Source organism: Danio rerio, chromosome 21, assembly GCF_052040795.2.
Source record: "Danio rerio strain M-AB ecotype USA chromosome 21, GRCz13ab, whole genome shotgun sequence".
In the NCBI taxonomy this organism is placed as follows: Eukaryota; Metazoa; Chordata; class Actinopteri; order Cypriniformes; family Danionidae; genus Danio; species Danio rerio.
Genome location: NC_141041.1, coordinates 2958240 through 2982346, shown reverse-complemented (window position 1 = coordinate 2982346; position 24107 = coordinate 2958240). Strand labels below are relative to the sequence as shown.

General features: G+C 37.0%; 2 protein-coding genes and 1 long non-coding RNA gene across 6 annotated transcripts in view; 2 read left to right on the top strand and 1 right to left on the bottom strand.

Annotated features, from left to right (window-relative positions):
- The window catches only part of si:ch211-241b2.5, a 30449-nt gene extending 16011 nt beyond the window's left edge, over nucleotides 1-14438 (top strand). For all 3 annotated transcript variants that reach the window (XM_087300512.1, XM_087300511.1, XM_087300513.1), the window contains exons 5-9: nucleotides 73-180; nucleotides 7483-7557; nucleotides 9149-9202; nucleotides 9498-9600; nucleotides 12489-14438. In XM_087300512.1, coding sequence (XP_087156638.1) covers nucleotides 73-180; nucleotides 7483-7557; nucleotides 9149-9202; nucleotides 9498-9600; nucleotides 12489-12945 — 797 coding nt within the window. In that variant the 3' untranslated portion in view covers nucleotides 12946-14438. The remainder of the gene's footprint in view (nucleotides 1-72; nucleotides 181-7482; nucleotides 7558-9148; nucleotides 9203-9497; nucleotides 9601-12488) is intronic.
- The window catches only part of LOC147838686 (uncharacterized), a 1589207-nt gene that overhangs the window by 696855 nt on the left and 868245 nt on the right, over nucleotides 1-24107 (bottom strand). Inside the window, exon 2 of the long non-coding RNA XR_015519845.1 lies at nucleotides 5340-5585. This is a non-coding gene — a long non-coding RNA (uncharacterized LOC147838686). The remainder of the gene's footprint in view (nucleotides 1-5339; nucleotides 5586-24107) is intronic.
- The window catches only part of cert1b (ceramide transporter 1b), a 355936-nt gene that overhangs the window by 157889 nt on the left and 173940 nt on the right, over nucleotides 1-24107 (top strand). The gene's annotated exons all lie outside the window — the stretch shown is intronic.

The window sequence follows — 24107 nt, the reverse complement described above, 5'->3', positions numbered from 1 at the left end:
TTGTCCCACAGAAAAATATACCGCATGCTTATTTTATTCACGTTTTAACCTTAATATTTTCTCTTTTTGCAGAAGAAATCCCTTTTCACGGTTCAGCTCTGTTTGTGTGGATTGGAGCGGTGATCGTTGTGCTTTTGGCCGTCATCTTCATCTCCATTATTCTGCATAGGAGAAAATACGGTACTTCCACATGCCACATTTACACTTATTATTTTGGTAGATGCTTTCATCCAAAATTAATTACAAATTAGAACAGAAGCACGCTATGATTATTAAATGCATAATGATGAGTCATAGTTTATCTAACATGCAATATGTAGCAAGCAATGTATAACAATTGATTATTTATTCAATTTATACATTTACATTTAGTCATTTAGCAGACGCTTTTATACAAAGCGACTTACAAATGAGGACAAGGAAGCAATTTACACAACTATAAGAGCAACAATGAATAAGTGCTGTAGGCAAGTATCAGGTGTGTAAAGAAAGTGTGGGAAGCAAAACATTAGTAATAATTTTTTATTTTTTTTATTTTTTTGTAGTAGTTAGTGGTGGAGTCAGAGGGAATTGCAGATTAGGAAGGAAAGTGGAGCCTAAATAGTTGAGTTTTTAGTTGTTTCTTGAAGACAGCAAGTGACTCTGCCGTTCTGATGCAGTTAGGGAGTTCATTCCACCAACTGGGCAGATTGAATGCGAGAGTTCGGGAAAGTGTTTTCTTCCCTCTTTGGGATGGAACCACGAGGCGACGTTCATTCACAGAACGCAAGTTTCTGGAGGGCACAAAGATCTGCAGAAGTGAGAGCAGATAAGAAGGAGCAAGGCCAGAAGTCGCTTTGTAAGCAAACATCAGAGCTTTGAATTTGATGCGAGCAGGAACTGGCAGCCAGTGCAAACGGATGAGCAGCGGAGTGACATGTGCTCTTTTAGGTTCATTAATGACCACTCGTGCTGCTGCAGTCTGAAGCAGCTGAAGAGGTTTGATACAGTTAACTGGAAGCCCCGCTAGTAGAGAGTTGCAATAGTCCAGTCTGGAGAGAACAAGAGCTTGAACAAGGAGTTGAGCTGCATGTTCAGATAAGAAGGGTCGGATCTTTCTGATGTTATAGAGTGCAAATCTGCACGATCGAGCAGTTCTAGAAATGTGATCAGAGAAGTTTAGTTGGTCATCAATCGTTACTCCAAGGCTTTTCACCATTTTGGATGCAGTAATGGTTGCCCCGTCCATCTGGATTGAAAAGTTATGATGTAGAGTCGGGTTGGCAGAAACTACAAGCATTTCCGTTTTTGCGAGGTTAAGCTGAAGATGATGATCTTTCATCCAGTGTGAAATGTCTGACAGGCAGGCTGAGATGCGAGCTGGAACCGAGCGATCATCAGGATGAAAAGAGAGGTAAAGCTGGGTATCATCAGCATAGCAGTGGTAGGAGAATCCATGTTTCTGGATGACTGGTCCTAAAGATGATGTGTAGATGGAGAAGAGAAGTGGCCCCAGAACAGAGCCCTGTGGTACCCCAGTGTTTAGATGCTGTAGGTTGGACACCTCTCCCTTCTAAGACACCCTGAATGACCTGTCAGAGAGGTAAGATCTGAACCACTGAATAACAGTGCCCGCAACGCCCAGTGACTCGAGCGTAGATAGCAGGATCTGGTGGTTGACAGTGTCAGAAGCAGCTGACAAATCCAGCAAGATGAGGACTGATGATTTACAGTCTGCTCACTTGTATCTCTTATATAGCTATTTTTTTTGACAATCATCATTTCTGAATAGTAAAAAAAAAAGTAAAAGAAATTACTTCATCTTGTTGCATCTAAATTAATTAAGATTTCAACTTAATTGATCACAAAAAAGGTGCATAATGTTGAAATAATTTGATTTGTAATGTTGATCCATGGGGATCCATTTTGGGACAAGTCACCCAAAAATGTACATTTTCTCACAATTTAACATCTCACACTCAAGTGTTTTTAAACTTATGGATTTCTTTCTTCTATTGAACACAAAGGAAGATATTTTGAAGAATGTTGAAAAAAAAACATCCATTAACATCCATAGTAGGAACAAAAAAAGGTCCCACTTTATATTAAGTGGCCCTAACTAATATGTACTTAAACAGGAATTAATAGTTTGTTACAATGTACTTATTGTGTAAATGCATGTATTTACTATGTACTTATGCTTGATTAAATACATTAATGTAATTACATCTGTAATTAACTTCTGTAATTACATTAGTAAATACACTGTTGACCATCCCTTACACCTTAACCCACACTTAAACCTACCCATACCACCAAACCTGTCCATAACCCAACCTATATCCCAACTCAAGAGCACCACAAGTGCTCTCAAATACATTATAAACACAGTAAGTACATTGTATTTATTGTTTTGATGTAAGTACATAGTAGTTAAAGACACTTAATATAAAGTGGGGACCCAAAAAAAACAATGAAAGTAAATGGCAGTTTTTCCCCCAGCATTCTTTGAAATATCTTTCTTTGTGTTTGAAGGCTGAATAAATGATAACATATTAAATATTTTTGTCTGAACAATCCCTTTAATATGTAATATAATTCAGTGAATTGTTTACTTTCTGTCTCGGTTCATTAAAGCAGGTCAGTTTTGTACACACTGGTGTCTTGATCTGATATTTTAAGTGTAGCCGGTTTCGCTTCGCTTGATTGATTTGTTGTTTGCTTTAGAGAGTAAACACATGAGTCAACATCATATGATATTAAACAGCTTGAAAAGAAGGAAAGCCCGCTATTCAGTATCTGCAGGAAACAGAAAAGATAATAGAAACTTTTGTTCTGTCAGCTGACACAGGTGAATAACACATCAGTCATTCACACACTATACAGCATTACAAAATAATAGCAAAGTTTTTATGTTAATCATAAGTTATTAAACTATGTTAATAATGTTTCAACTTAATTTTGAAGTTGTTTTAAGTCAGTTTAATGTAATTTTAGTTTAAAGGACCATATGATTCAACTTTAAAAAATTAAGGCAACTACAGTACATTATGTATTGTTCACTGTAAAAGTTGAATCTTAGTTTAATCAAGTTAACTTTTCTAGTCATCTCAACTTGCAATCAATCAAACTGACTAAAAAATATTAGGTTTTAACTATTTTTTGTAAGTTTAACTTGATTAACTTAAAAAATAGTAGGTTAAAGCAACATAAACATATTTGTAGTCTTGACTTTTGTCATTAAAGTGCATGTGTTTTGGTTAGTGCTTTTATTTAATCTGTGAATATGCTTACAAAGCAAATAAAAAAGATGGATATCACGATGCTTCCACATTTGACTGGTATTTAGATTTTTTTTATTGTGCTTTTATATTGTCTCTGTGGCGTTTCTGAAACTGGAACATGTGGAAGCAGGAATGACCCTGCAAATTACCCTTAAATACCCTTAATTAACCTCAACTAATACTGACCGATCACAAAAATAATAATACACCTCATGAAGTCATTTTCCTTATGAAAGAATTGCTCTTTCAAAGTAATTGTAGGGACAAACTCAACTCGGCATTTCACAAACACTCTATAGTAATGGGGTTGTTCAACTAAAAATTAAAATATACTGTTAATTTAATCACGCATAGGTTATTCGAGATGTCGGTGACTTTATTTCTTCAGTAGAACAATAAAGAAGATTCTGAGCTGAATTCATGCTCCTTGGTCATTCATTTAATGGCAGTGGGTGGTGACTGGTTTTTTAGATTAAAAATGAACACATACAAATGAGTCCAAATCAATAGCCATAGCTTCCGATGACACACTGAGGTTTTTTGAAGCCAAACGATCGGTCAGTGTCATGCTGTGTTCACACCAGATGCGGAACGCGCGGATAAATTGCGCTATTCGCGCGTAAATAGCTACGTGAACATTTGAGTTTACTCGCTTCATTCGCGTGTCAAACCCCGCTTCATTCGCGTGTCAAATTCACTTCAGAACAGACGCGGATTCGCGTGATGGGCAGGGCTTCTGTCTTCCCGAAGACTCTAGCTTCATAGCTAAATGGCTAACATGGATTTTATGAAGAAAATAACAGTGTTTATGTGCTTTATGAAGACGGAAAAACAGCGTCGATACGTTTAGGGTCGTGTCTGAGTTCACTTCATCCTTTCAGAGGTGCATCCAGCTCTGTGAAAACTCTGTGATAAACTCCTCCAGAAACTGAACCTGGATGACGGAGACTTTCATCGGTGCTTCTGACTGAGCCAAGCCCAGTTTGATGAACTGTTGTCAGTAAAGGCTGGAGGATTTCCCTCGGAACACCGACAACAGGTTCTACGTCACAATCACGCCCCCACAAAAGCAAGCTTCTGATTGGTTAATGCGGCGCGAAATGAACGCTGAAGTTCAGATTTTCGAATTCGAGAGATTCGCGCGAAACGATCGTTAAGCACGTCAAACGCGCAAAACGCTCAATTCGCCCCGCGCCATTCGCGCAATTCAGGGTTTTTGCAGGATGTCTATTCGCGCGTTTGCATTGACTTAACATGTAATTCACTCGCGCTTGACGCGCGTGCCGCGTCTGGTGTGAACGCAGCATAAGAAATTGAACATTATTTACAACATTATTAGCTTTAATCTTGGCCAAACAGTTCTTGTGCTTTTGTTATCAAAGCGACAGGACTACAGTTTGACTACATTCGCGCATTTGTTTGACCAAGCTGTCTATTAAAGCTAATATTATTGTTGCGTGTGTGCGTGCATGAGTGTCAGGCCCGAATTAAGTATTCAGAGGCCCCTGGGCACAATGTCTTGTAGGCCCCCTACCTAGGCTCACCTCTATAGTTAAATTTAAAAAATAAGATTAATATAATATTTTTTAAATACAATTAATCTGTAATGTATTGCCCACATTAAAATAAATAATATACAGTACATATATTTGTAGTCTACAAAGATTTAACTTATTTTTAAAGCATTTAAAGCACACTTTGAAAAAAAAAAACTAATACAACTAGTGAACATTGATGGATTTTAATATACTATTTCAAGTTCACTGAAGCAGTACTAAAAATGTGTATTTAAGGGTATTTTTAATGTATAACTTCTACACACTTACAATGCACATGATTTGGATTTAACACCTCTCTAATCCAGTTCTAGGAAACTGAGGGTGCTTTCACACCTGTGAATCGATTCAATTGTTCCGAAACAGAGATTACAATTGTTACATTGTTGCTCTTTGCTCTTGGAGCGGTTCGCTTTCACACTGCAAAGTTTTTAATCGGACCAAAAGGGCTAAAACAAGTCACGTGTGAGTAAACTCTCCTCACATTGGTCAGGGTTTATTTTGCAGCGTCCCGCTCAGCTGTCAGGAGAGGTGGTGGTTTGGTGGTGATTGACAGGGTGCGCGAGCGCGACGTGTCTGAGGAGAGACGCAGTGGGGAGGGGTGAGAAGGGTGCGCGACGATGCCTGTTTGAGGACCGGGAGGAAGACGCGAGATTACCGGGAGATCATCACTCGTTTGCGGGCATCCGGAGACTCGCGAAACTTCCCGCCATGCTCATAATTCTCTCTTCATATAGCCGTAAGCCTATTACATATCCATAAAACACTGTGATATAACCGCGCTCGGATCGGATCACTTTCTCACTGCAATCGAACCGCTCCAGGGTTCGTTTCAATCGAGCCGAGACCACTTCATTCAAGCGATCTCAGAGCGATTACTTTGGCGCGGAACAGAGCGCGATTGCCCTGTTCACATATGCCAAACGAACCGCGCTAACTGGGCAAACGAGATGCGTCCTCCATAATACACACGCTTATTAATGATTCCTGCTTGTCTTCCTCGTGATGAAGAGTAGGCAAAATCTGATATGTAATGGGTACAAAAAGAAGAACGTGTTTATGAGACGCTGGATTCAAACCGGGTTCATGATCGATCGTGTCAAAACATGTTGCCATGCGCTTTATGAGCTACGCCACTCACGCTGCTGTCTGTTGCGCTCTTTAGTTGTGCTGTCTCTGTCAATCTAACGGTGATGGGCGGGAATCATTTAACTAGCTCATTCCAACGAGGTGCGCTATTTACTCTTAGCCTAAATAGACACTCCAAAATCACTATTTTTCCACCCTCGCAGGGGCTCCAAGTGCGCATGGGCCCATAATGCCCGTTGGTTAATCCGACCCTTTACTTACAGCCGTGTGTGTGGATCTTGTTGGAAAATATGGTGAAAAGTCCTACATCACGGTACTAGTTTGAGCGCGGTGTTTACTTCAATAATGCCACTAATATCTGCATACTCCACATGTCTTAATTCCATTTCTGTTTAGTTCAGTTATGTCTTTAGTGAGATTTAGGTCATCAAAAATGGCTGTTTCAAGCTTATGTAGGCCGACAGCTCAACATTGACGTTTAACTGAATAAACAGTGAGTAAACACAAGCACATCTTACTGAACATCATTTATTTTCATCACCAATTATCACAGTAGAACAGTTCCTCAAGCAGTTTGTGATGCATTTTGGAAACAGGAGATGTGCCCCTGGTCTGATGCGCCACCTGGCTTGAGAAACCCGTTCTCAAAGACTTATTATTTGGGTCGCACACATATTCTGAATGCCTTCGGCAGAATTCAACCGAGCCATTTTAATCTAGATAAATCTAGATTTATTCTGAGATTACAGTGAGATTAATCTAGATAAGAAGAATCCATGCCCACCTAAAGTTCATATCAATGAGCTTATTCCTGATTATTAATAGCAAACTGCACAGTTTGTTCATCTATTGTAAGTCACTGATTCTAGTTAATACGTCTTGTATATTATACTCATGGTACATCCATCTGTAAATATTACCCATAATTTTTTATAATTGCACTTTGTAATTTATATCTATATCCTGCACTTGCTGCTATAGCACTACTTGTTAGATCTAAACTGGATTTTGTTACCTTGTAATTATACAATGGCAATTAGGTTGAATCTAATCTGATCTAATGTGACAATGTAGACTAGATCAATTTTCAAAGCATTCCTCTATACACTATTTATAAAGTGTTTGATTCTTTCCTAAAATAGGTCGTGATTGATTAGTTTTGTGAGTCAGCAGCATGTGATTTAAATATCTTGTAGATGTATTATCATCAGTGTATGAGGAAAAGAATAACAAGGTTATATCACAGGTAAATCCCACATTCGTCACTCACGTGAGGAGAAAACTTGAAATCAAATTAAAAGCATTCAGTTTTATTGTTTTTGACGTTGTGACAGTATATATAATTAATGATATTGCAATGTGGGCCCGTTTTTCAGCAATAATCATGACGGTTGCATTTTATGTTGTTTATTTTGTGTGTGTGTGTGTGTGTTTCTGTCAACAGCTGATTGTTATAAAATCATTACTATGCAAAAAAATGCTGTTTCATTTCCTCTTTTAATGCGCAGTCATGAGTGAGTTCCAATAAACTATCATATAAACGTGTGTGTGACCTCTGCTTTATCTGTTGACAGGTCAGAAAAACAGAAGAAACGAAGCCTCTAAATGTGCTTACCTCTTCCCACAATCATCCTCTGTCAACACTGACTGTGAGTTTTTATATCATTTACAGCAAGTCATTGAGCTTGTTATGATCGATGTGAAGTTACTGTAAAAGAGCTGTAAAATCAACATGCATGCAACACTGGCAAAAATACCTCAATTCCGATATGGGAACTTATATTATAATCATATTTTTATGATTATAAAATACTACAGTTTTATTTAAATTATATAATGTTTATAAATGTATGCATCACTTTATGTATTGTCTTTAAGCAAGAAAATATATTATTAATAATATATAATATATATTTTTTTAATCATAATAGCTTGACTTAATTAATAAAACAATTACTACATTAATATATTATTGATAACTTTTGTAATCTAATTACAATCTACAACCAAAACATGATAAAACAAAATAAAACAATTACTAAATCAATATATTATTGATGATAATTTAATTAATTGTTAAATTAAAAAAAATTTAATTACTCGTGTATTTTTAAATAAATAATTAATATATATAATTAATATAATGTTTATAATAATATAATATTTTAAAAAATATTTATATAATTAATATAATGTATATAACAATATAATATTTAAAAAATTATTTATATAACTAATAAATAACTAATTTAATAGTTAATTTAATTTAATATTTAACTAATTAATATTATAATGATAAAAATTATATTATATATATATATAATTTTTTAGGTATATAAATTATTATTTTAATACATTTTTATTTACTTTAATTTATAATCTTATTAAGATAAATCATGTAACAAAACAACATGATAAAACAACATAAAAACAATTATTAAATTAATATATTATTGATAATTATTTAATTAATAACTAAATTAAAATAATTTATCTACTCGTGCATTTTAAAAATAAATAATTATATATATATATATATATATATATATATATATATATACAATTAATATTATGTTTATAATAATATAAGGTACAAAATAAATAATTAATATATATAATTAATAATATAATATTAAAAATATTTTATATATAAATATATTATTTATTTATTTATTTATATTTATATATATATATATATATATATATATATATATATATATATATATATATATATATATATATATATATATATATGTGTATGATGTGTGTGTGTGTGTGTGTGTGTATATTAAATTATAGATAGATAGATAGATAGATAGATAGATAGATAGATAGATAGATAGATAGATAGATAGATAGATAGATAGATAGATAGATAGATAGATAGATAGATAATTTATTATTTTTATTTACTTTAATATTAATATTGATTAACATAAATCATGTATAAATATTTAAATAATATGTTCGATTTATATCTAATTCATATATTATACATATTCAGTAGTTCATATTCATATATATATTTATGTAACAATAATTACATTAATCAAACTGTATTGTAATATTATAAATACATAATCTTGCTCTTTAAAATAAATATAATAATACATTTAGGTATTCATCTGTATAATTCCTTTTGCTGCACATATGCGTAAAGTAATCCTTTCTTTTGCTCAATAAACTCTTTATACATTGCATTTTATTGACCAGTGCTTTTCATGTGGATTTCATTTCCAGCGCTATTAACAGTGAACGAGAACAGGACACACACACATGAGAAATCTCCAACAGGTAAAGCCCCATATTAGGATTTCATTATGATTATGAGTTAATGATTAACCCGCGCTCACACACACATACTGAGTTCAGCAGGAACAGTAAAGGTCATGCTTTTACTCATTTGTCTGTAAAGAGCAAATAAATCTGTCTGTAAAGGTCTTCATCCTGTTCTGAAGCACATGAATCTGCAGGACACATGTGATAAACATCTGCAGGATGCATGTGACTGTAATGAATGCTCGAGTCGGATGTAATGTGATGATGTTTCTGCCCTTGTGACACACTTTTTTGTGTTGAATTTGTGCAGAAAAAACTGCGTCTCTGAGGGATTCACTGACACAACAGTATTCCCAGCTGTACACAGAGAGCGAGATGAAGAGGAAACTGAGGTCATATGAGCTTCACAGCAGGTTAGTCACGTGTGTGTGTGTGTGTGTGTGTGTGTGTGTGTGTGTGTGTGTGTGTGTGTGTGTGTGTGTGTGTGTGTGTGTGTGTGTGTGTGTGTGTGTTAAACATGACAGAAAGCTTCTTAGAAATCTAGCAGATTACTATGCATGACGATAGAGATCTCACACACTCATACATAAACACACTTACACATACCCTCACACATACACACTATTCATACATACACAGTCTCACATGTACATACAGTTGAATTAGTCAGAATTATTAGCCCATTTTTTCATAATTAGACATTTAAAGGCCCAACTAGGTTAATTAGGTGAAAGTTAGAGTAATTAATGCCCTAAAATAAATTTGTAATTTTACCCTTGTGTGTGTATATCATGTATTTATAAAAGAAAATCAAACATGGAGGGTCGGAAAAACCTTTTGTATGAGGACCTACTTTCTTCCGCCATTCATTCACATCTGCAGCTGATGTCAGAACAGCGGACACCGTTACTCATTCACCAACGTCACTGTAGAGCTAGTGTTTGAATGATTCTCTAGCGTAATGTCTAAAGTGATGACAAAACAGCTCACATTTAAAGATCATAAGGCTGAACAGCATGAAATGCCATCAGTCTACAGAGATTTCCCAGTATTTCTCTGATGCAATCAGGAGATCACAGTAATTAACCCTGAAAAAGCCAAAGCAAACACTAGCAGATTACTATAGTATAAATACAACACTACAGCATACAAAAGAGAGAGATCGGCTTAGTGTCACTTACCTGTTCTGTAATGGTTTAATCAGCTGTAGTTTTAAACGTATGCTAAAAAGTGCTGCTTTTCTCCCCTAAGGACGTATCATGCTGTCTCTGTCTCCCTCTTGTGGTGGAACATCAACTGTCTTTGCTCTGCTCAGTATGACAGACTGGCTGCCAATGTGCTGAATCTCCAAAATGATAAATATGTAAAATAGGCTCTATCTTTATAAATAAACTGCATAGTTGCAATCTAAACAACTACATTCTGTCCTAAAAAGCTTCAAAAGTACATTGTGTTGTCCAACAGCTGCAATATTTGTCAAACTGTAGTCCTCTGCTTGCCACTCGTGTGCATGGAGCAATACACATGGGTGAAGAGGCTGTACGAGTGCTGATATTATCTCACGGCTATCAGCCAATCAGATTCGAGGACCATACGGAACTGTTGTGTATGTAAAATAAATACATATTAAGTGTATACATGCGTACATATTCTACCTAATAATTATATTAATTTATTAATAAACTAAAATTCAGTGTTTCCAGTAAGTCATAACTGAATATTTCACCACAATCAACACCTTTCCCACTGATCTCCATCTTACAGTCTACAAAAGCTGTTATTATTATGACGCGAGTATTAAATGAGAAACAGTGGGCGTGGCTTTATTTTTTTATTTGTTTTTTTTTTTTTTTACTGCGAGCTGATTGGATGTAGTAAAGTAGGCATTTTATTTAAAAAGATGGGTAAACGGGTTTGGGGAGTGTTAATACAACTAAACAGAGTCCTGGGGTTCGTTCTCCGTACGTGGATTACGCAGTTAGCTGGATTTGGATATTGACGATTTGACATGATCCGGGATCGTTTCGTTCTTCAAAGCTGATCCGAGAGTTGTTGTCATAGCAACAGTTCTGCTAGGTCAAACCTGATCGGGAGCAGGTTCAATTCATATAAACAGGATTAGATCGGCTCAGTTCAAGCAAAGATAATACAGAAAGTTTGTTCCGAATTCTGATATTTTCTTACAGTAGTAGTTATATACACTTGGGAAAATGGTACTTATTTTTAACTACATAGGCTATATAAAGTAATAGTTATTAATAAAATAATGATATATATTAATAAAACTTATACAATCTGCACCCTCGAAATGAAAGTACAAAGACTGCCACCTGGTGGTGCACAGAGAAAACTTATTGATATGAACTTTTTAGATCGCTTTAGTACAAATAGTGTATAATAAACATGCACAATATGTCACTTTTTTAAAGCAATAATACATTTTAGCAGTCATAAACATGTTTTGATAGTTAATATGACGGTGATTTGATGCTTCACAAAAGTTGCAGACGCCTTTACCAATATGAAAATGCTTTTATCAACAACCAGTTATTCTTTACACCAATTAAAAAACGGCTACTATAATAAAGAAAATCTTTTCTAAATGTGGAACTAAATACATTGATTTGCATTGAAATACATGATGAATACTCTTGACACATGAAAGTGTGAAGCCTGCAGCTCACAACAATCGTGAAAGGTTATTGAGTGTCATATTTAACGCACCGTTTACTGCTAATTTGATGTAATTTTGCTCGCATGCATAATTGAATATTAATCAGATGATGTCATTACACTGCTGTGCCGTCAGCCAATCGCTGCATTGCTGATCATGATTTCGAGGATCGATAGATCTGACCTTCACAACACACGCAGCGATCTCAGATCAGTTTATCCAGACATTCTAATCTGATTCACGAACTTGTTTGAAGAACCAAATTAGCGAGAGATCAGTTATCAAGATTAAAAGATCCAGGATCTGCCAAATCATCTTAGATCATTTAAGCGAGGTACGAATAACGGACCCCTGCTGCTCACCATTTCTGTTTGTTGTCAAAACTGACAGCTGGAGGGGCGTGGTTAAGTATGTTAGCCACGCCCAATACCTCAAACAGACCTATTCTGAGAGTTTAACTAAGAACAAATAGTGCAGATGTCATCGTTCGATTACAACATTTTGTTCTTCTTAACATGCACAAATGAAATGTTCAGCACAAAGCTAGCAATGTGCGGCAACAAAATCAATATGGTTTGTTTTGATTTCACGTTTGCTTTAAACCACATCATCATTTCTCCATTCCAGAGATGGCCACTGCGTAAACATCAGCTCCGTCATTCCTGAAAAGGGGCAGATTCTCCTCCTCCTCGGAGACTCCGGCTGCGGGAAAACCACGTTCACCCAAATCCTGTCCTACAGCTGGGCATCCCGTTCCCAGACAGACCCGTTTAACACCCGCCGGCTCCGTCTGCTCCTGCTGCTCCACTGCAGCCAAAATAAAGGGAATTTAAATCAGATTATCAACTCCAGCGTTCAACATGAACGACCAGTGGATATAAAGCAGTCTCTTAAAGGGCCGGAGGACTGTTTGCTGATCCTCGATGATTATCAAGAGGGAAATAAAGACTTGGAGGAGTTTTTAAAGGACCATCAGACGTGTCGAGTGTTAATAACATCACGTCCTGGAGTTTGTCCAAACCTGGAGAAAACCGTCAGGACTGTATTGCATCTCATTCATAAACCTGAAGAGTCTTCAACATGATGATGCATGCATTCGTATTTGCAAAGACTGTGAGGAGGCTTTCAGCGACTCAACGAGAAGGAGCAATGTACACACAAAGTGCTAATTATACAAAGGAGCTGTGTTTATATATATAGAGAGAGAGAGTGAGAAGAGTGTTTCTACAGGTGGTTTGTCAAGCCCACTCACCTGTGTGAGGCGCACTTCATTAATGCACAATGGTATGGCACGGTGCCTCAGTGGTTAGCACTTTCACCTTATAGCTAGTAGGTTGATGCTTCGAGTCTCATCTGGGCCAGTTGGCATTTCTGTGTGGAGTTTGCATGTTCTCCCCGTGTTTGCGTGGGTTTCCACCAGGGGCTAAATTGGCCATTGTGTGTGTGTGTGTGTGTGTGTGTGTGTGTGTGTGTGTGTGTGTGTGTGTGTGTGTGTGTGTGTGTGTGTGTGAATGTGAATGTGAGAGTGTATGGGTGTTTCCCAGTACTCTGTTGCAGCTGGAAGGGCATCCGCTGTGTAAAGCATATGCTGGAATAATTGGCGGTTCATTCCACTTTGGCGACCCCTGATAAATATGGGTGTTTCCCAGTACTCAGTTTCAGCTGGAAGGGCGTCCGCTGGGTAAAGCATATGCTGGAATAATTGGCAGTTCATTCCCCTGTGGTGACCCCTGATAAATATGGGTGTTTCCCAGTACTCGGTTGCACCTGTAAGGGCATCCTCTGTATAAAGCATATGCTGGAATAATTGGCGGTTCATTCCACTTTGGCGACTGCTAATAAATATGGGTGTTTCCCAGTACTCGATTGCAGATGGAATGGTGTCCGCTTGGTTAAGGATATGCTGGAATAATTGGCAGTTCATTCCCCTGTGGTGACCCCTCATAAATATGGGTGTTTTCCAGTACTCGGTTGCAGCTGGAAGGGCGTCCGCTGTGTAAAGCATATGCTGGAATAGTTGGCGGATCATTCCCCTGTGGTGACCCCTGATAAATAAGGCACTAAGCTGAAGGAGAGTGAATGAGATATGGAGTGATTGTAAGAGCGTGTCTGGCTGCAAATATGCAAAAATATTTCTGCAATTGAACTCGGGAGGATAAATCTGCTTTCGCTTCCTGGGAATGTTTTGGTTTCCCGTATGTTCTGTTTGTCAGTAAATGGGAGTCGTCTGGCTGCATATCAAAACATTTCGCAAGACGTTAATTCAGCTGTAAATTTTTTATAAGACCAAGTACAGGAAAGGAGAAATGAGATCATGGTTATTCAATACTACATTATTAAGACTTGTAGCCTACAGTTGTTGCTATTGCTAACTAATAAAATACGTTTTGTGGCCATAAGAGGCGTTAAATAAAATCGTTAACGTTAAATTACTTATTTTTGACTTGAATTAAAGGAAATTATGTTTATTTCTGAAGACGTTTCAGCAAAATGTCATGTTGTTACTGAATATTTTTATGTTGTATTTCAAAATAAATGTCTAAACAATTGTAATTAAAGACTATATTTTTCTTATAATGTTGCCAGATATTTTTCTTATTTTAAGCATTTGTTTACATGTAAATGAAGCTCCTAAAATGAATGTTTTTGCCCTAAACATGTATTGCTACTGAATATTTTTTATCAGTACAAATATCGAAACATTCTTTATCAGAATACATTTACTTATTGCAAATTTATTAAAATAAATAAGAACTAACATTTTGGGTAAATGTATATCGATGATGATGATGATGATGATGATAATAATAATATTAATATTAGTAATGCATTTTATTTCTTACACCCAAAATTGTACATCAAACATAGTACAGGTCAGGAAAAAAACATTCAATTGAAATAATCTAAATAAAAATAGAACAATAGTAAATATAACATAAAGTAGGTTAAATCAGTAAGGTTACATCTTATCTTTGATTAGAATAAAATGAGTTCATTTTTAGGCTTTGTTTTTTTGCTTCTGCAAAATGTCATGTTACTGGATTTTTAATGTTTTTTTTAATTCCAAAGATCTTAACAGTTTTACAAACATTATTTGTTTCTGATAATAGCCCCTTTCAGCCTGTGAGCGCCTGCACACGCACATATTACACTGAAAAAAGTGTTGCATGCAGAACTGTTGCAAACAATTTATTTGTGTTGAATTTAAACAAACAAATTAAGTTTAACAATGTTCAACTTAATTTGTTTGTTCAAATTCAACACAAATAAAATGTTTACAACCACTTAACGTAAAAAAATTGAGTAAATCCAAGGAAACATCTTTGAATAATTTTTTTCAGTGTATGAACATCTCGACATGCGAAAGTGATCCTGCGAAAGTTGTTCACAATATTGATCATCCACAGAGTTTGTAATATAGTCAATGTTTACAAATACAAGCGCAGCCGTTTAAAGCTCATTTCTGGTTAATGATGTCAGAATTTACCGGTATTTTGGAATAGATGTGTGAATGCACTTTTCCGGAAAATTTCCGTAACGTCCTCGCCTGTGTGAACAGCGCTTTTTTGAATACACCGGTAAAGTCGTTCCGGAAATTTTCCAGATATTTACCGGTATCACTGTGTGAAAGGGGCTAATGTTGCCAGATATTTGTCTTATTGTAAGCATAAACTTGTCGAATGTTTAACCATTTGTTTATATATAAAACAAGAGATGCATTTTTTGCTCCTGAAATGAATGTTAATGCCAAAAATATTGTCACTGAATAATTTTATCAGTACAAATATCTAAACATACTTTAATCAGGAGACATTTACTTTATTTTTAATATTTGAAAGTTTTCTTTAAATAAACAAGAACTAACATCTTGGGTCAGTATATATTGGTGATGATGATAATAATAATAATAATAATATTAATTCTGCATTTTATTTCTTACATGCAAAACATCAAGCATAATACAGGGGGGAAAAACATCCAATTGAAATAATCAAAATAAAAGGTCAACAATAAAAATAACATAAAATTAGTAACGTTAAATCTTATTTTTGACTTAAAAGTAGTTAATTTTGACACTAGAATGTATGTTAGTTTGTTTTTTGTAAAGAAGTTTCTGCAAAACGTTATGTTGTTACTGAATATATTTATGCTGTTTTTTTCAGTACAAAGAACTAAACATTTGTAAATAAAAAAAACTTTTTATTTTTAAGCATATGTAGTACCTAGATGGGAGACCACAAGGGAAAGCTATTGCTGCTGGAAGTGGTGTTAGTGAGACCAGCAGGGGGCGCTCAACCTGCGGTTTGTGTGGGTCCTATTGCCCCAGTATATTAATGGGGACTCTATACTGCTCAGTGAGCGCCGTCTTTTAGATGAGACGTTAAACCAAGGTCCCGACTCTCTGTGGTCATTAAAAATCCCAGGATGTCCTTCGAAAAAGAGTAGGGGTTTAACCCCGGCATCCTGGCCAAATTTGTCCACTGGCCTCTGTCCATCATGGCCTCCTAACCATCCCCATATCATGATTGGCATATCTTCACTCTGTCTCCTCTCCACCAATCAGCTGGTGTGCACTTTGAGTGTATAGAAAAGCTATATATATATATGCTAGGAATTATTATTATTGTTAATAATAATAATAATAGTAATAATAACAATAATAATAATAATAATTATAGTAATAATAATACATTTTGTTTCTTACACACAAAATTGTTCACCAAACATAATACACACAAAAAACATTCAATTTATTAATAAAATAAAATAAAAGTACAACAATAGTAAATATAATTACGACAAGCACCAACTTAAAAATATTTGATCTTAACTTTCACTTTAAACTATCTAATGTTGACGCCTCAAAATAAAATTAATTAAAAAAAACAATAATCTTCTGATAATGTTGCCAGGTATTTTTCTTATTCTACGCATAAACTCATTTAATTTGTTAATATTTGTTTATCTATAATGTAAGACATGCATTTGTGCTGCTGAAGATAACGTGCGTTTATGAATATTTAGATATATACAGTATTTTGCTGTCTAATAAATGCAAAAAGAAGCAGGTCTGACTGACATGTTTTCAACAAATACAGTTGCAGACGTACCATAACTACCGCTTTATCTGAAGGATTTAAGCTGATTGAGCAAAAACTACTTCTCCCTTAGTCTTCCAAGATTCTGTAAAACACAAACCACACAGTTTTTACACTTTCATTTTGTTTATTGATGTAAACTGTTATGAATTAGATCTTTTAAAGTCAATAATGTAGCTGCTTTTTCAGAAATGCAGTCAGCTCATGCATATAGGCTTCGTAGAAAATGTGTTTCTCATATTATCACATTCAGACTGTTAGTTTCACTTTCACTTTAAGCCGATCAGGATTAACTTGCATTTCTGAGAAAATACGCTCTGCTTTAACTGGCAGTGAAAAGGGGAAGTGCTGGTTTCCCGCAAGGGTTAGCCAAAAAGAAATGCCTGAACATCATCTGGATGGCTGTGCTTAGTAGGGTTTGCACAAATGGATGCTTATTTAACTGTTACATGACAGCGGTAAAGCCCTGACTGGTGGATCTCAGACTAAATGCTTTTCAGCTACTCCTACAGCTTTAGTAATGCAATAGAATTAATTTATAGAATAGAAATTAATTTATTTTTTCCACATTCTACACGCAATCCTCCATAATGACAATGTGAAAAAGGAGTTTTTGAAATTGTTGCAAATTTATTTAAAATAAAAAACCCTGTAAAATCACAGCCTTTGCCAAATACTCTGTTGATGCACCTTTGGCAGCGATTACAGCCTTAAGTCTTTTTGAATATTGTGCCACAAGCTTGGCGCACCTCTCTTTGGGGATTTTTGCCCATTCCTCTTTGCAGTACTTCTTAAGCTCCATCAGGTTGGATGGGAAGCGGCAATGTCCAGCCTTTTTAAGATCTCTCCAGAGATGTTCAATAGGATTTAGGTCTGGGCTCTGGCTGGGCCACTCAAAAACATTCACCGTGTTGTTGTTGTGTCACTCAATTGATATTTTGGCGGTGCTAAAATATCAATAGAGTGGTACTCTGCATTTTACTGAAACGCATAAACACCTGCAGAGTTTATGCATGTCAGTAAAAAATACAAATAAAATGGAGCGGCTGCTTTTACAATGCATAACGATGAATGAAAGTCAAACCGGTGAGCGTCTGATAAAAAAGTGCCCTTCTGAATCAAATAAGCTGGATGCCCTTGTGGATCTGTCACTTACTTCGAAAACACGTCTGACTACGCTTACATGGACATCTGTAACCTACGTGTTTACGTGAAGCGCTTTCATGTAAGAGTGTCTTGTAATTTTGCGTGACTTTAACTGCAGTTCGGCAGTTTCACTTTCACTCATGAACATTTCATTCATGCCCCCGTGACAAACCAGTGTATTAGACGCAAATAAGGAGTAAGGACTGGTGAGAGTGTTATGGAATTTTATACCACACGCCAAATGGAAAGAAAAAAACTTTCGCGTGCGCACGTGGTGTGGCGTGTGCGTGTGTGTGTGCGTGTGTGTGTGTGTATGTGTGTGTGTGTGTGTGTGTGTCTGTGCGTTTGTGGTCCTTTACTGACAGCCACTTGTGTGGATCTTGTTGGAAAATATGGTGAAAAGTCCTACATGATGGTAATAATTTGATCGCGGTGTTTACTTCAATAATGCCACTAATATCTGCATACTCCACATGTCTTAATTCCATTTCTGTTTAGTTCAGTTCAGACTTTAGTCGGATTAAGGTAATCAAAAATGGCTGTTTAGAGCTTATGTAGGCCTACAGTTCAACATTCATGTTTACTAAGGCCCTGATTGGCCAATCGGGAGGACCGGGAGAATTCCCGGTGGGCCGGTCCATTTTTTGGCCGCGAGGGTCGGTGTCCCTAGTTCCAGAATCTGTTGCTCTCAACAGTCACACTTTTTAAATTAATTAATTTATTTACTTGACCACAGTCTTCTTATTCAGATGAGTCCTCTCTCAAAATATGACTGTTGTGGTCCAGTGGTTAGCATGTTGGATTTCGAACCCGGTTTTGATCCTCGTTTGAGTATTTATTTATTTATTTATTTTCATTTTTATTGTTAAGACATAGAATACTGTTAGGGTTGTTGAACATTTGAAGTTCTAAAGCAGCTGTTTTCTCAAAAAAAGACGTGATAGTGTAATTAGAAACTGATTTGGAAATGACCTTATTTTAATATAGTCAGTCGTGAATTGAGGTGGGCCGGTCTGAGGCTTGAAACTCCAGGGCTGAAAAGGAGTCCCACTCCGGCCCTGTGTTTACTGAATAAACAGTTAGTAAACACTAAAGCACATCTTATTGAACATCGTTTATTTTCATCCCCAATTATCATAGTAGAACTGTTTCTCCTGCAGTTTGCGATGCATTTTGGAAACAGGAGATGTGCCCCTGGTCTAATGCGCCACCTGGCTTGAGAAACCCGTTCTCAAAGACTTACTTTTAGTCATTATTTGGGTAGCACACATGTTCCGAATGCCCTTGGCAGAATTCAAATGAGCCATTTCATTCTAGATTAATTCCAAGATTACAGTGAGATTAATCTAGATTTATATATATATATATATATATATATATATATATATATATATATATATATATATATATATATATATATATATATATATGCCCACCTATAATAATATTACTATGACAATAATTTCTAATGTCTAAAATGCTCAAATAAACAAACACAAATGCCATTGATGTGAACATGATTTGGGGTCAAAGATCTTGCACCAGTTAAAAATGTCAAGTAGTCAAAGTAGCATCACAAAGCTATTGCATAATACTGTATAAACAAGTAACATAATATATATTAGGTATACTGAGTCATATCATGAAATACATTTAACCCGTTATTTATATGTAAGCACTTAAAGCTCATATTTAACAATGCAGCCGATTTAGATTTAATAAGAAGTGTGTGGGCACAGAAGGATTCCCCGTGAATCCTACCTACTCGTATTTCCTTATTTCTACTTCAAGTTCAGCTTTTAAAATAACCCAAACAAACACAAAAAAGGAACAAATGGTGCATTTGTTGTTCTGTCTAATTCAAGTTGCTTTACAAAACCATGTGCGTGCTAGAGAAGGATAACTCCCCCAATCTCTGCAGCTAAATTCAGTTTTCACTTCAGTCGATTCACATTTTAGTGCCTGTTTTAGACATTCAACATTTGATTTGAGCCTTGAAAATTGCAAGTAGCGACAAATAAATTTACAACAAACAAACTACATGCAAAGTGTGCAGAACCAAACTTAGAAGCTCGTTATTTATTACTAATTTAAACGTGTCTCTTATCTATTATAAATCGCTAGCATGTTGCCAGATCTTGCCAAAACATAACAAAAATCACATAAGAACAAGTCTGGTCATACTTAAATCCAAATGTTTTATTTGTGAATATCAAAATTTCATCATCTACAGCCGACTACTATATTGTCTTTATCACAGATTGCTTAATGAACCCAAAGACATTTAAAGGAGATAAATTTAAATGGCGGAAATTGCGTCCTGTGTAGGTAACAAACTTCAATTTGTGAACGCTTTATTATTACTTTAGACAGAAGAAGAAAACCCAGGCTCATTCTGAAAATGTACCTCTATATATATTTCTGGAGGCCGCAAAATACATCCTAGGAGGTACGCGAATCCATGAGAGGCCGCTGTGTACACTTTTTTTATATCTCAAATGTCTCTGGCGAGTGCTATTCACGCCTGCTGTTCTTATGTAAATCCACTAGAGGCCGCTGTTGACTGACTGACTGACTGACTGACTGACTAACCAACCAATCGACTGACCCACTCTCCACTTTCCCTAAACCCAATCAATTTTACCAATTGACCCGCCCACCCACTTCCCTAAACCCAACCAACAATTTTCAAAAGCAATCCAGAAAAAGAAAAGCCCTTGTCTGATTTTTACCACAATTTCAGATTTTACCACATTCTCGCCCTGTTATTTACTTTCTTTTATTTTTTGGCTTCTGCTTTTGTCTTACCTGCTTTCTGGAGCCGTTCTTCACCTGACTCGAACCCCGTCATCGTGGTCAACTCCTCTCTGCATCTCAAGTCCGCCAACGTACATGATGAGCTAATGGGACAAACTTGTTGCCGGGAGGAAAGTCGTCCAAACTGAGGTAAGTGGTCAGCTGGTTAGCGCGAAAAGGAACGGTGTCATATCGCCCCGTAGCGTTCGTTTAAAAAATGTAATATAGCCATACGTACCTCTGACTACGTAATTCACAATCTCCAGATTTGTATATAGGATCACGTTTTCGAAATGAGCCTGTGTTGGAAGTAGCAGACACTAAATGCGCAAAAAAAAGACAGAACTTTGCTATTTTGCTGTTTTAATAATTTTTGCAGTGAGTTTGTTTTGTAACTGGTAATTAAATTAAATCACTTTTATTGTCACATCATCAGCAGCAGTGAAAAGCCTAGGTGCGGGCTCCAGACACTACAAAATACAGATACATTGACAGTGCAAAATACAGACAGTGCAAATACAACGACAATGTGAAATTGACATCGATATGTCCACATAGTTGTAGGCGGTATTGATTTAAGTATATGGATTGGTTAGAGCGCAGTGCATGCTACATATTGATGGTGTTCAGTGAGAGGTATGGAAGAGTCTGTGTGGGGTGTGTTAAGTGTTCATCAGCCTGATAGTCTGAGGGAAGAAACTCCTTCAGTCGGCTGGTGCGTGACCGGATGCTGCGGAACCATCTGCCTGAGGGTAGCAGAGAGAAAAGTCTATGGCTTGGGTGGCTGGAGTCAATGATGGCTTTCCTCATGCACCGACTGGTGTAGATTACACACTAAAGCGATAATGTGTGAGATTCATTCACATGTTTTAATATATTTGTTACACCAGTGTGTAGCTATGAGGCGTTCAGCAGCAAATTTGTCCAAAGTCAACTCTATCCTGAATACTGTGGCCATGTTGAGCTCTCTCTCTAACATATAAATATAAAATTCAGGAATCACCACAGATCTTGCATGCATTGATCTCCAAAACTGTCTCTGGAAGATTGATTGTTTAATGTGGTTCTATATGATATTAAATGCCGTAATTGCATCCAAATTCAATTGTGAAATGCATCTGCCACACATGTGTCACCGACTCGGTCCCAGTCATTCCCCTCACTGGCCAGCAGAGGCCACCATCCCCGGACTTCTAAGCATTACATCATCCATATACACTGATAGCCTAAACACCTGAGGCGCATCCACCTAATCACCCACGCTCACGCTTATAAGCAGCACTCACACACTCAGTCATTGCGAAGTCTTGTTCTGCCCCGGCTAACACTACTGAGCGTTTCTCTACTCTGCCTGCTTTCCCGTTGCTTACCTTGCCTTGTTCGCCGGCCTCATCCTGCCAGTCGCCTGCCTTGTACTCCAGCCTGATCACCGACTCTGATTCTAGCCGCCTGCCTTGAACTCTAGCCTGGACTCTGACTTTGATATTCGCCGCCTGCCTCTGACCCATGCCTAAACATTCATAGTGTGATTACCTGCCGTTGATGCTTCAACGTAACACGATTGTGTTTGATGTGAGTTCGCACACGCATTACATCTGTGTGCTTGTGTTTATTAAACTGTGTTTAATAAATCTACTGCAAATGGATCCCTCTGTCAGCCCCTTCGTTACAACATGTAACCAAAGATTGTGTGTAATAATCAAGTGTGCCGCAAGCCTGCATTTGAGTAAAGGTCTCGGCCGTTAGATCGCCCCCTGGGGGCTGGCTGCAGTACAAGTCATTAAGCCCGCCTCCTCCGTGTCAATGAAGGAGACTTGAGCCCAAATAAAAAAATTTATTACACTTGCAATAAAATGTCCCGAAAGATGGTTCTGGTCGATTAAGGCACTGGTTATTGTGCTGAAATAGGTCTTCATTTTTGTAAAGAGTTTGTTTTTAGCAGTAATTTACTGCTGGGCGTGTCATCGTGATTGACAGTTTCTCAAAGCAGCGCGTCTGAGCTTCGGCAGAAGACTGAAGTGTTATTATTCGATTTCTGTGTTATTTTACCATGACAAAATGAGTTCAGCAGTAAACTATAGTTTCTGACATACATGATCCTGGTGGAACACTGTTTATTCGCTAGGGTCAGGGCTTTTTTCAGGCTATATTAGTTTGCTGATACACGTACACCTAGCCACCCAGATAGCAAAATACACTCGGGCCAGTTCCAGCTAGATTCTCGCCTGCCGGAGACTTACCCCTCAGAGCTCAGACTGACTACCTCTGCTGGACCTACTCCGGATACCTGGACTCACTGCCCGATTCCAGCCTGAGTCAATCGAGCCAGATGCCGCGGCCGAGCGAACCGGCGCTGCCGCATGCGAGCCGGAATCAGCCCGCGACGCTGCGAGTAGGTTATGCGCTGCGGCCCGGAACTGGCGCGATTAAATATATAAAACCCTCATATTTGTTAACGTTATTACATCCATTTGTGTTTATATGACAGCAAACGCATGCTGAGAAGTTCGGGGGCGTGGTTGATTTTACATAAAGCGTTTGGTTGGAAGCTCGACTCCGCTCATTTTCGCGGCTCCTCCTCTGGCTCCATCAGACAGTCCTTCTGCGCATGTCAAGGCTCCAATTTCAGCAGTCTTTTGCGACAGTTTGTGCCCGTCAAGCAGGCGTTTTGCCCTCAAGGCGTTCAATGGGAAAAGGGGTTGTCGCGTCGTCCATATTTTTTACAGTCATTGGTAATAATTTATAATGCATGAAACTCCATACGTGCTTAAAAATAAAGTTAGCGATACCATAGAAGAATCTTTTTTGCAACACCAAAGTAACTTTTTTAATAAATGTCTCATTTTTTTGTGTATAAACAATGTTAAGATCATTCTGTACAAAGGAAAGAAAAGAAGACGAAGAGTCTTTCAAGAGTTCACACTTAGCAGATGATTGATTATAAAGCTTGTTTGGCATGCTGTCCCGGGAGAGAGCTCTGAGCTCATAAGATCCTCAAGCCCGGGTCTCCCTCCAGTTTGCAGGGCCAGAGGGGAGTTTGAGCTCGAGAACTCTCCTGCTATAGTAGCTAATGAACAGTGGTGGAAAGAGTACTGAAAAAGCATACTTAAGTAAAAGAACCATTACTTGCCCAAAAATGTAGTGTGAGTAGAGTAAAAGTACCTGTTGTACCAGCATAAACCACGGCGAATGAAGTTCTGCACAA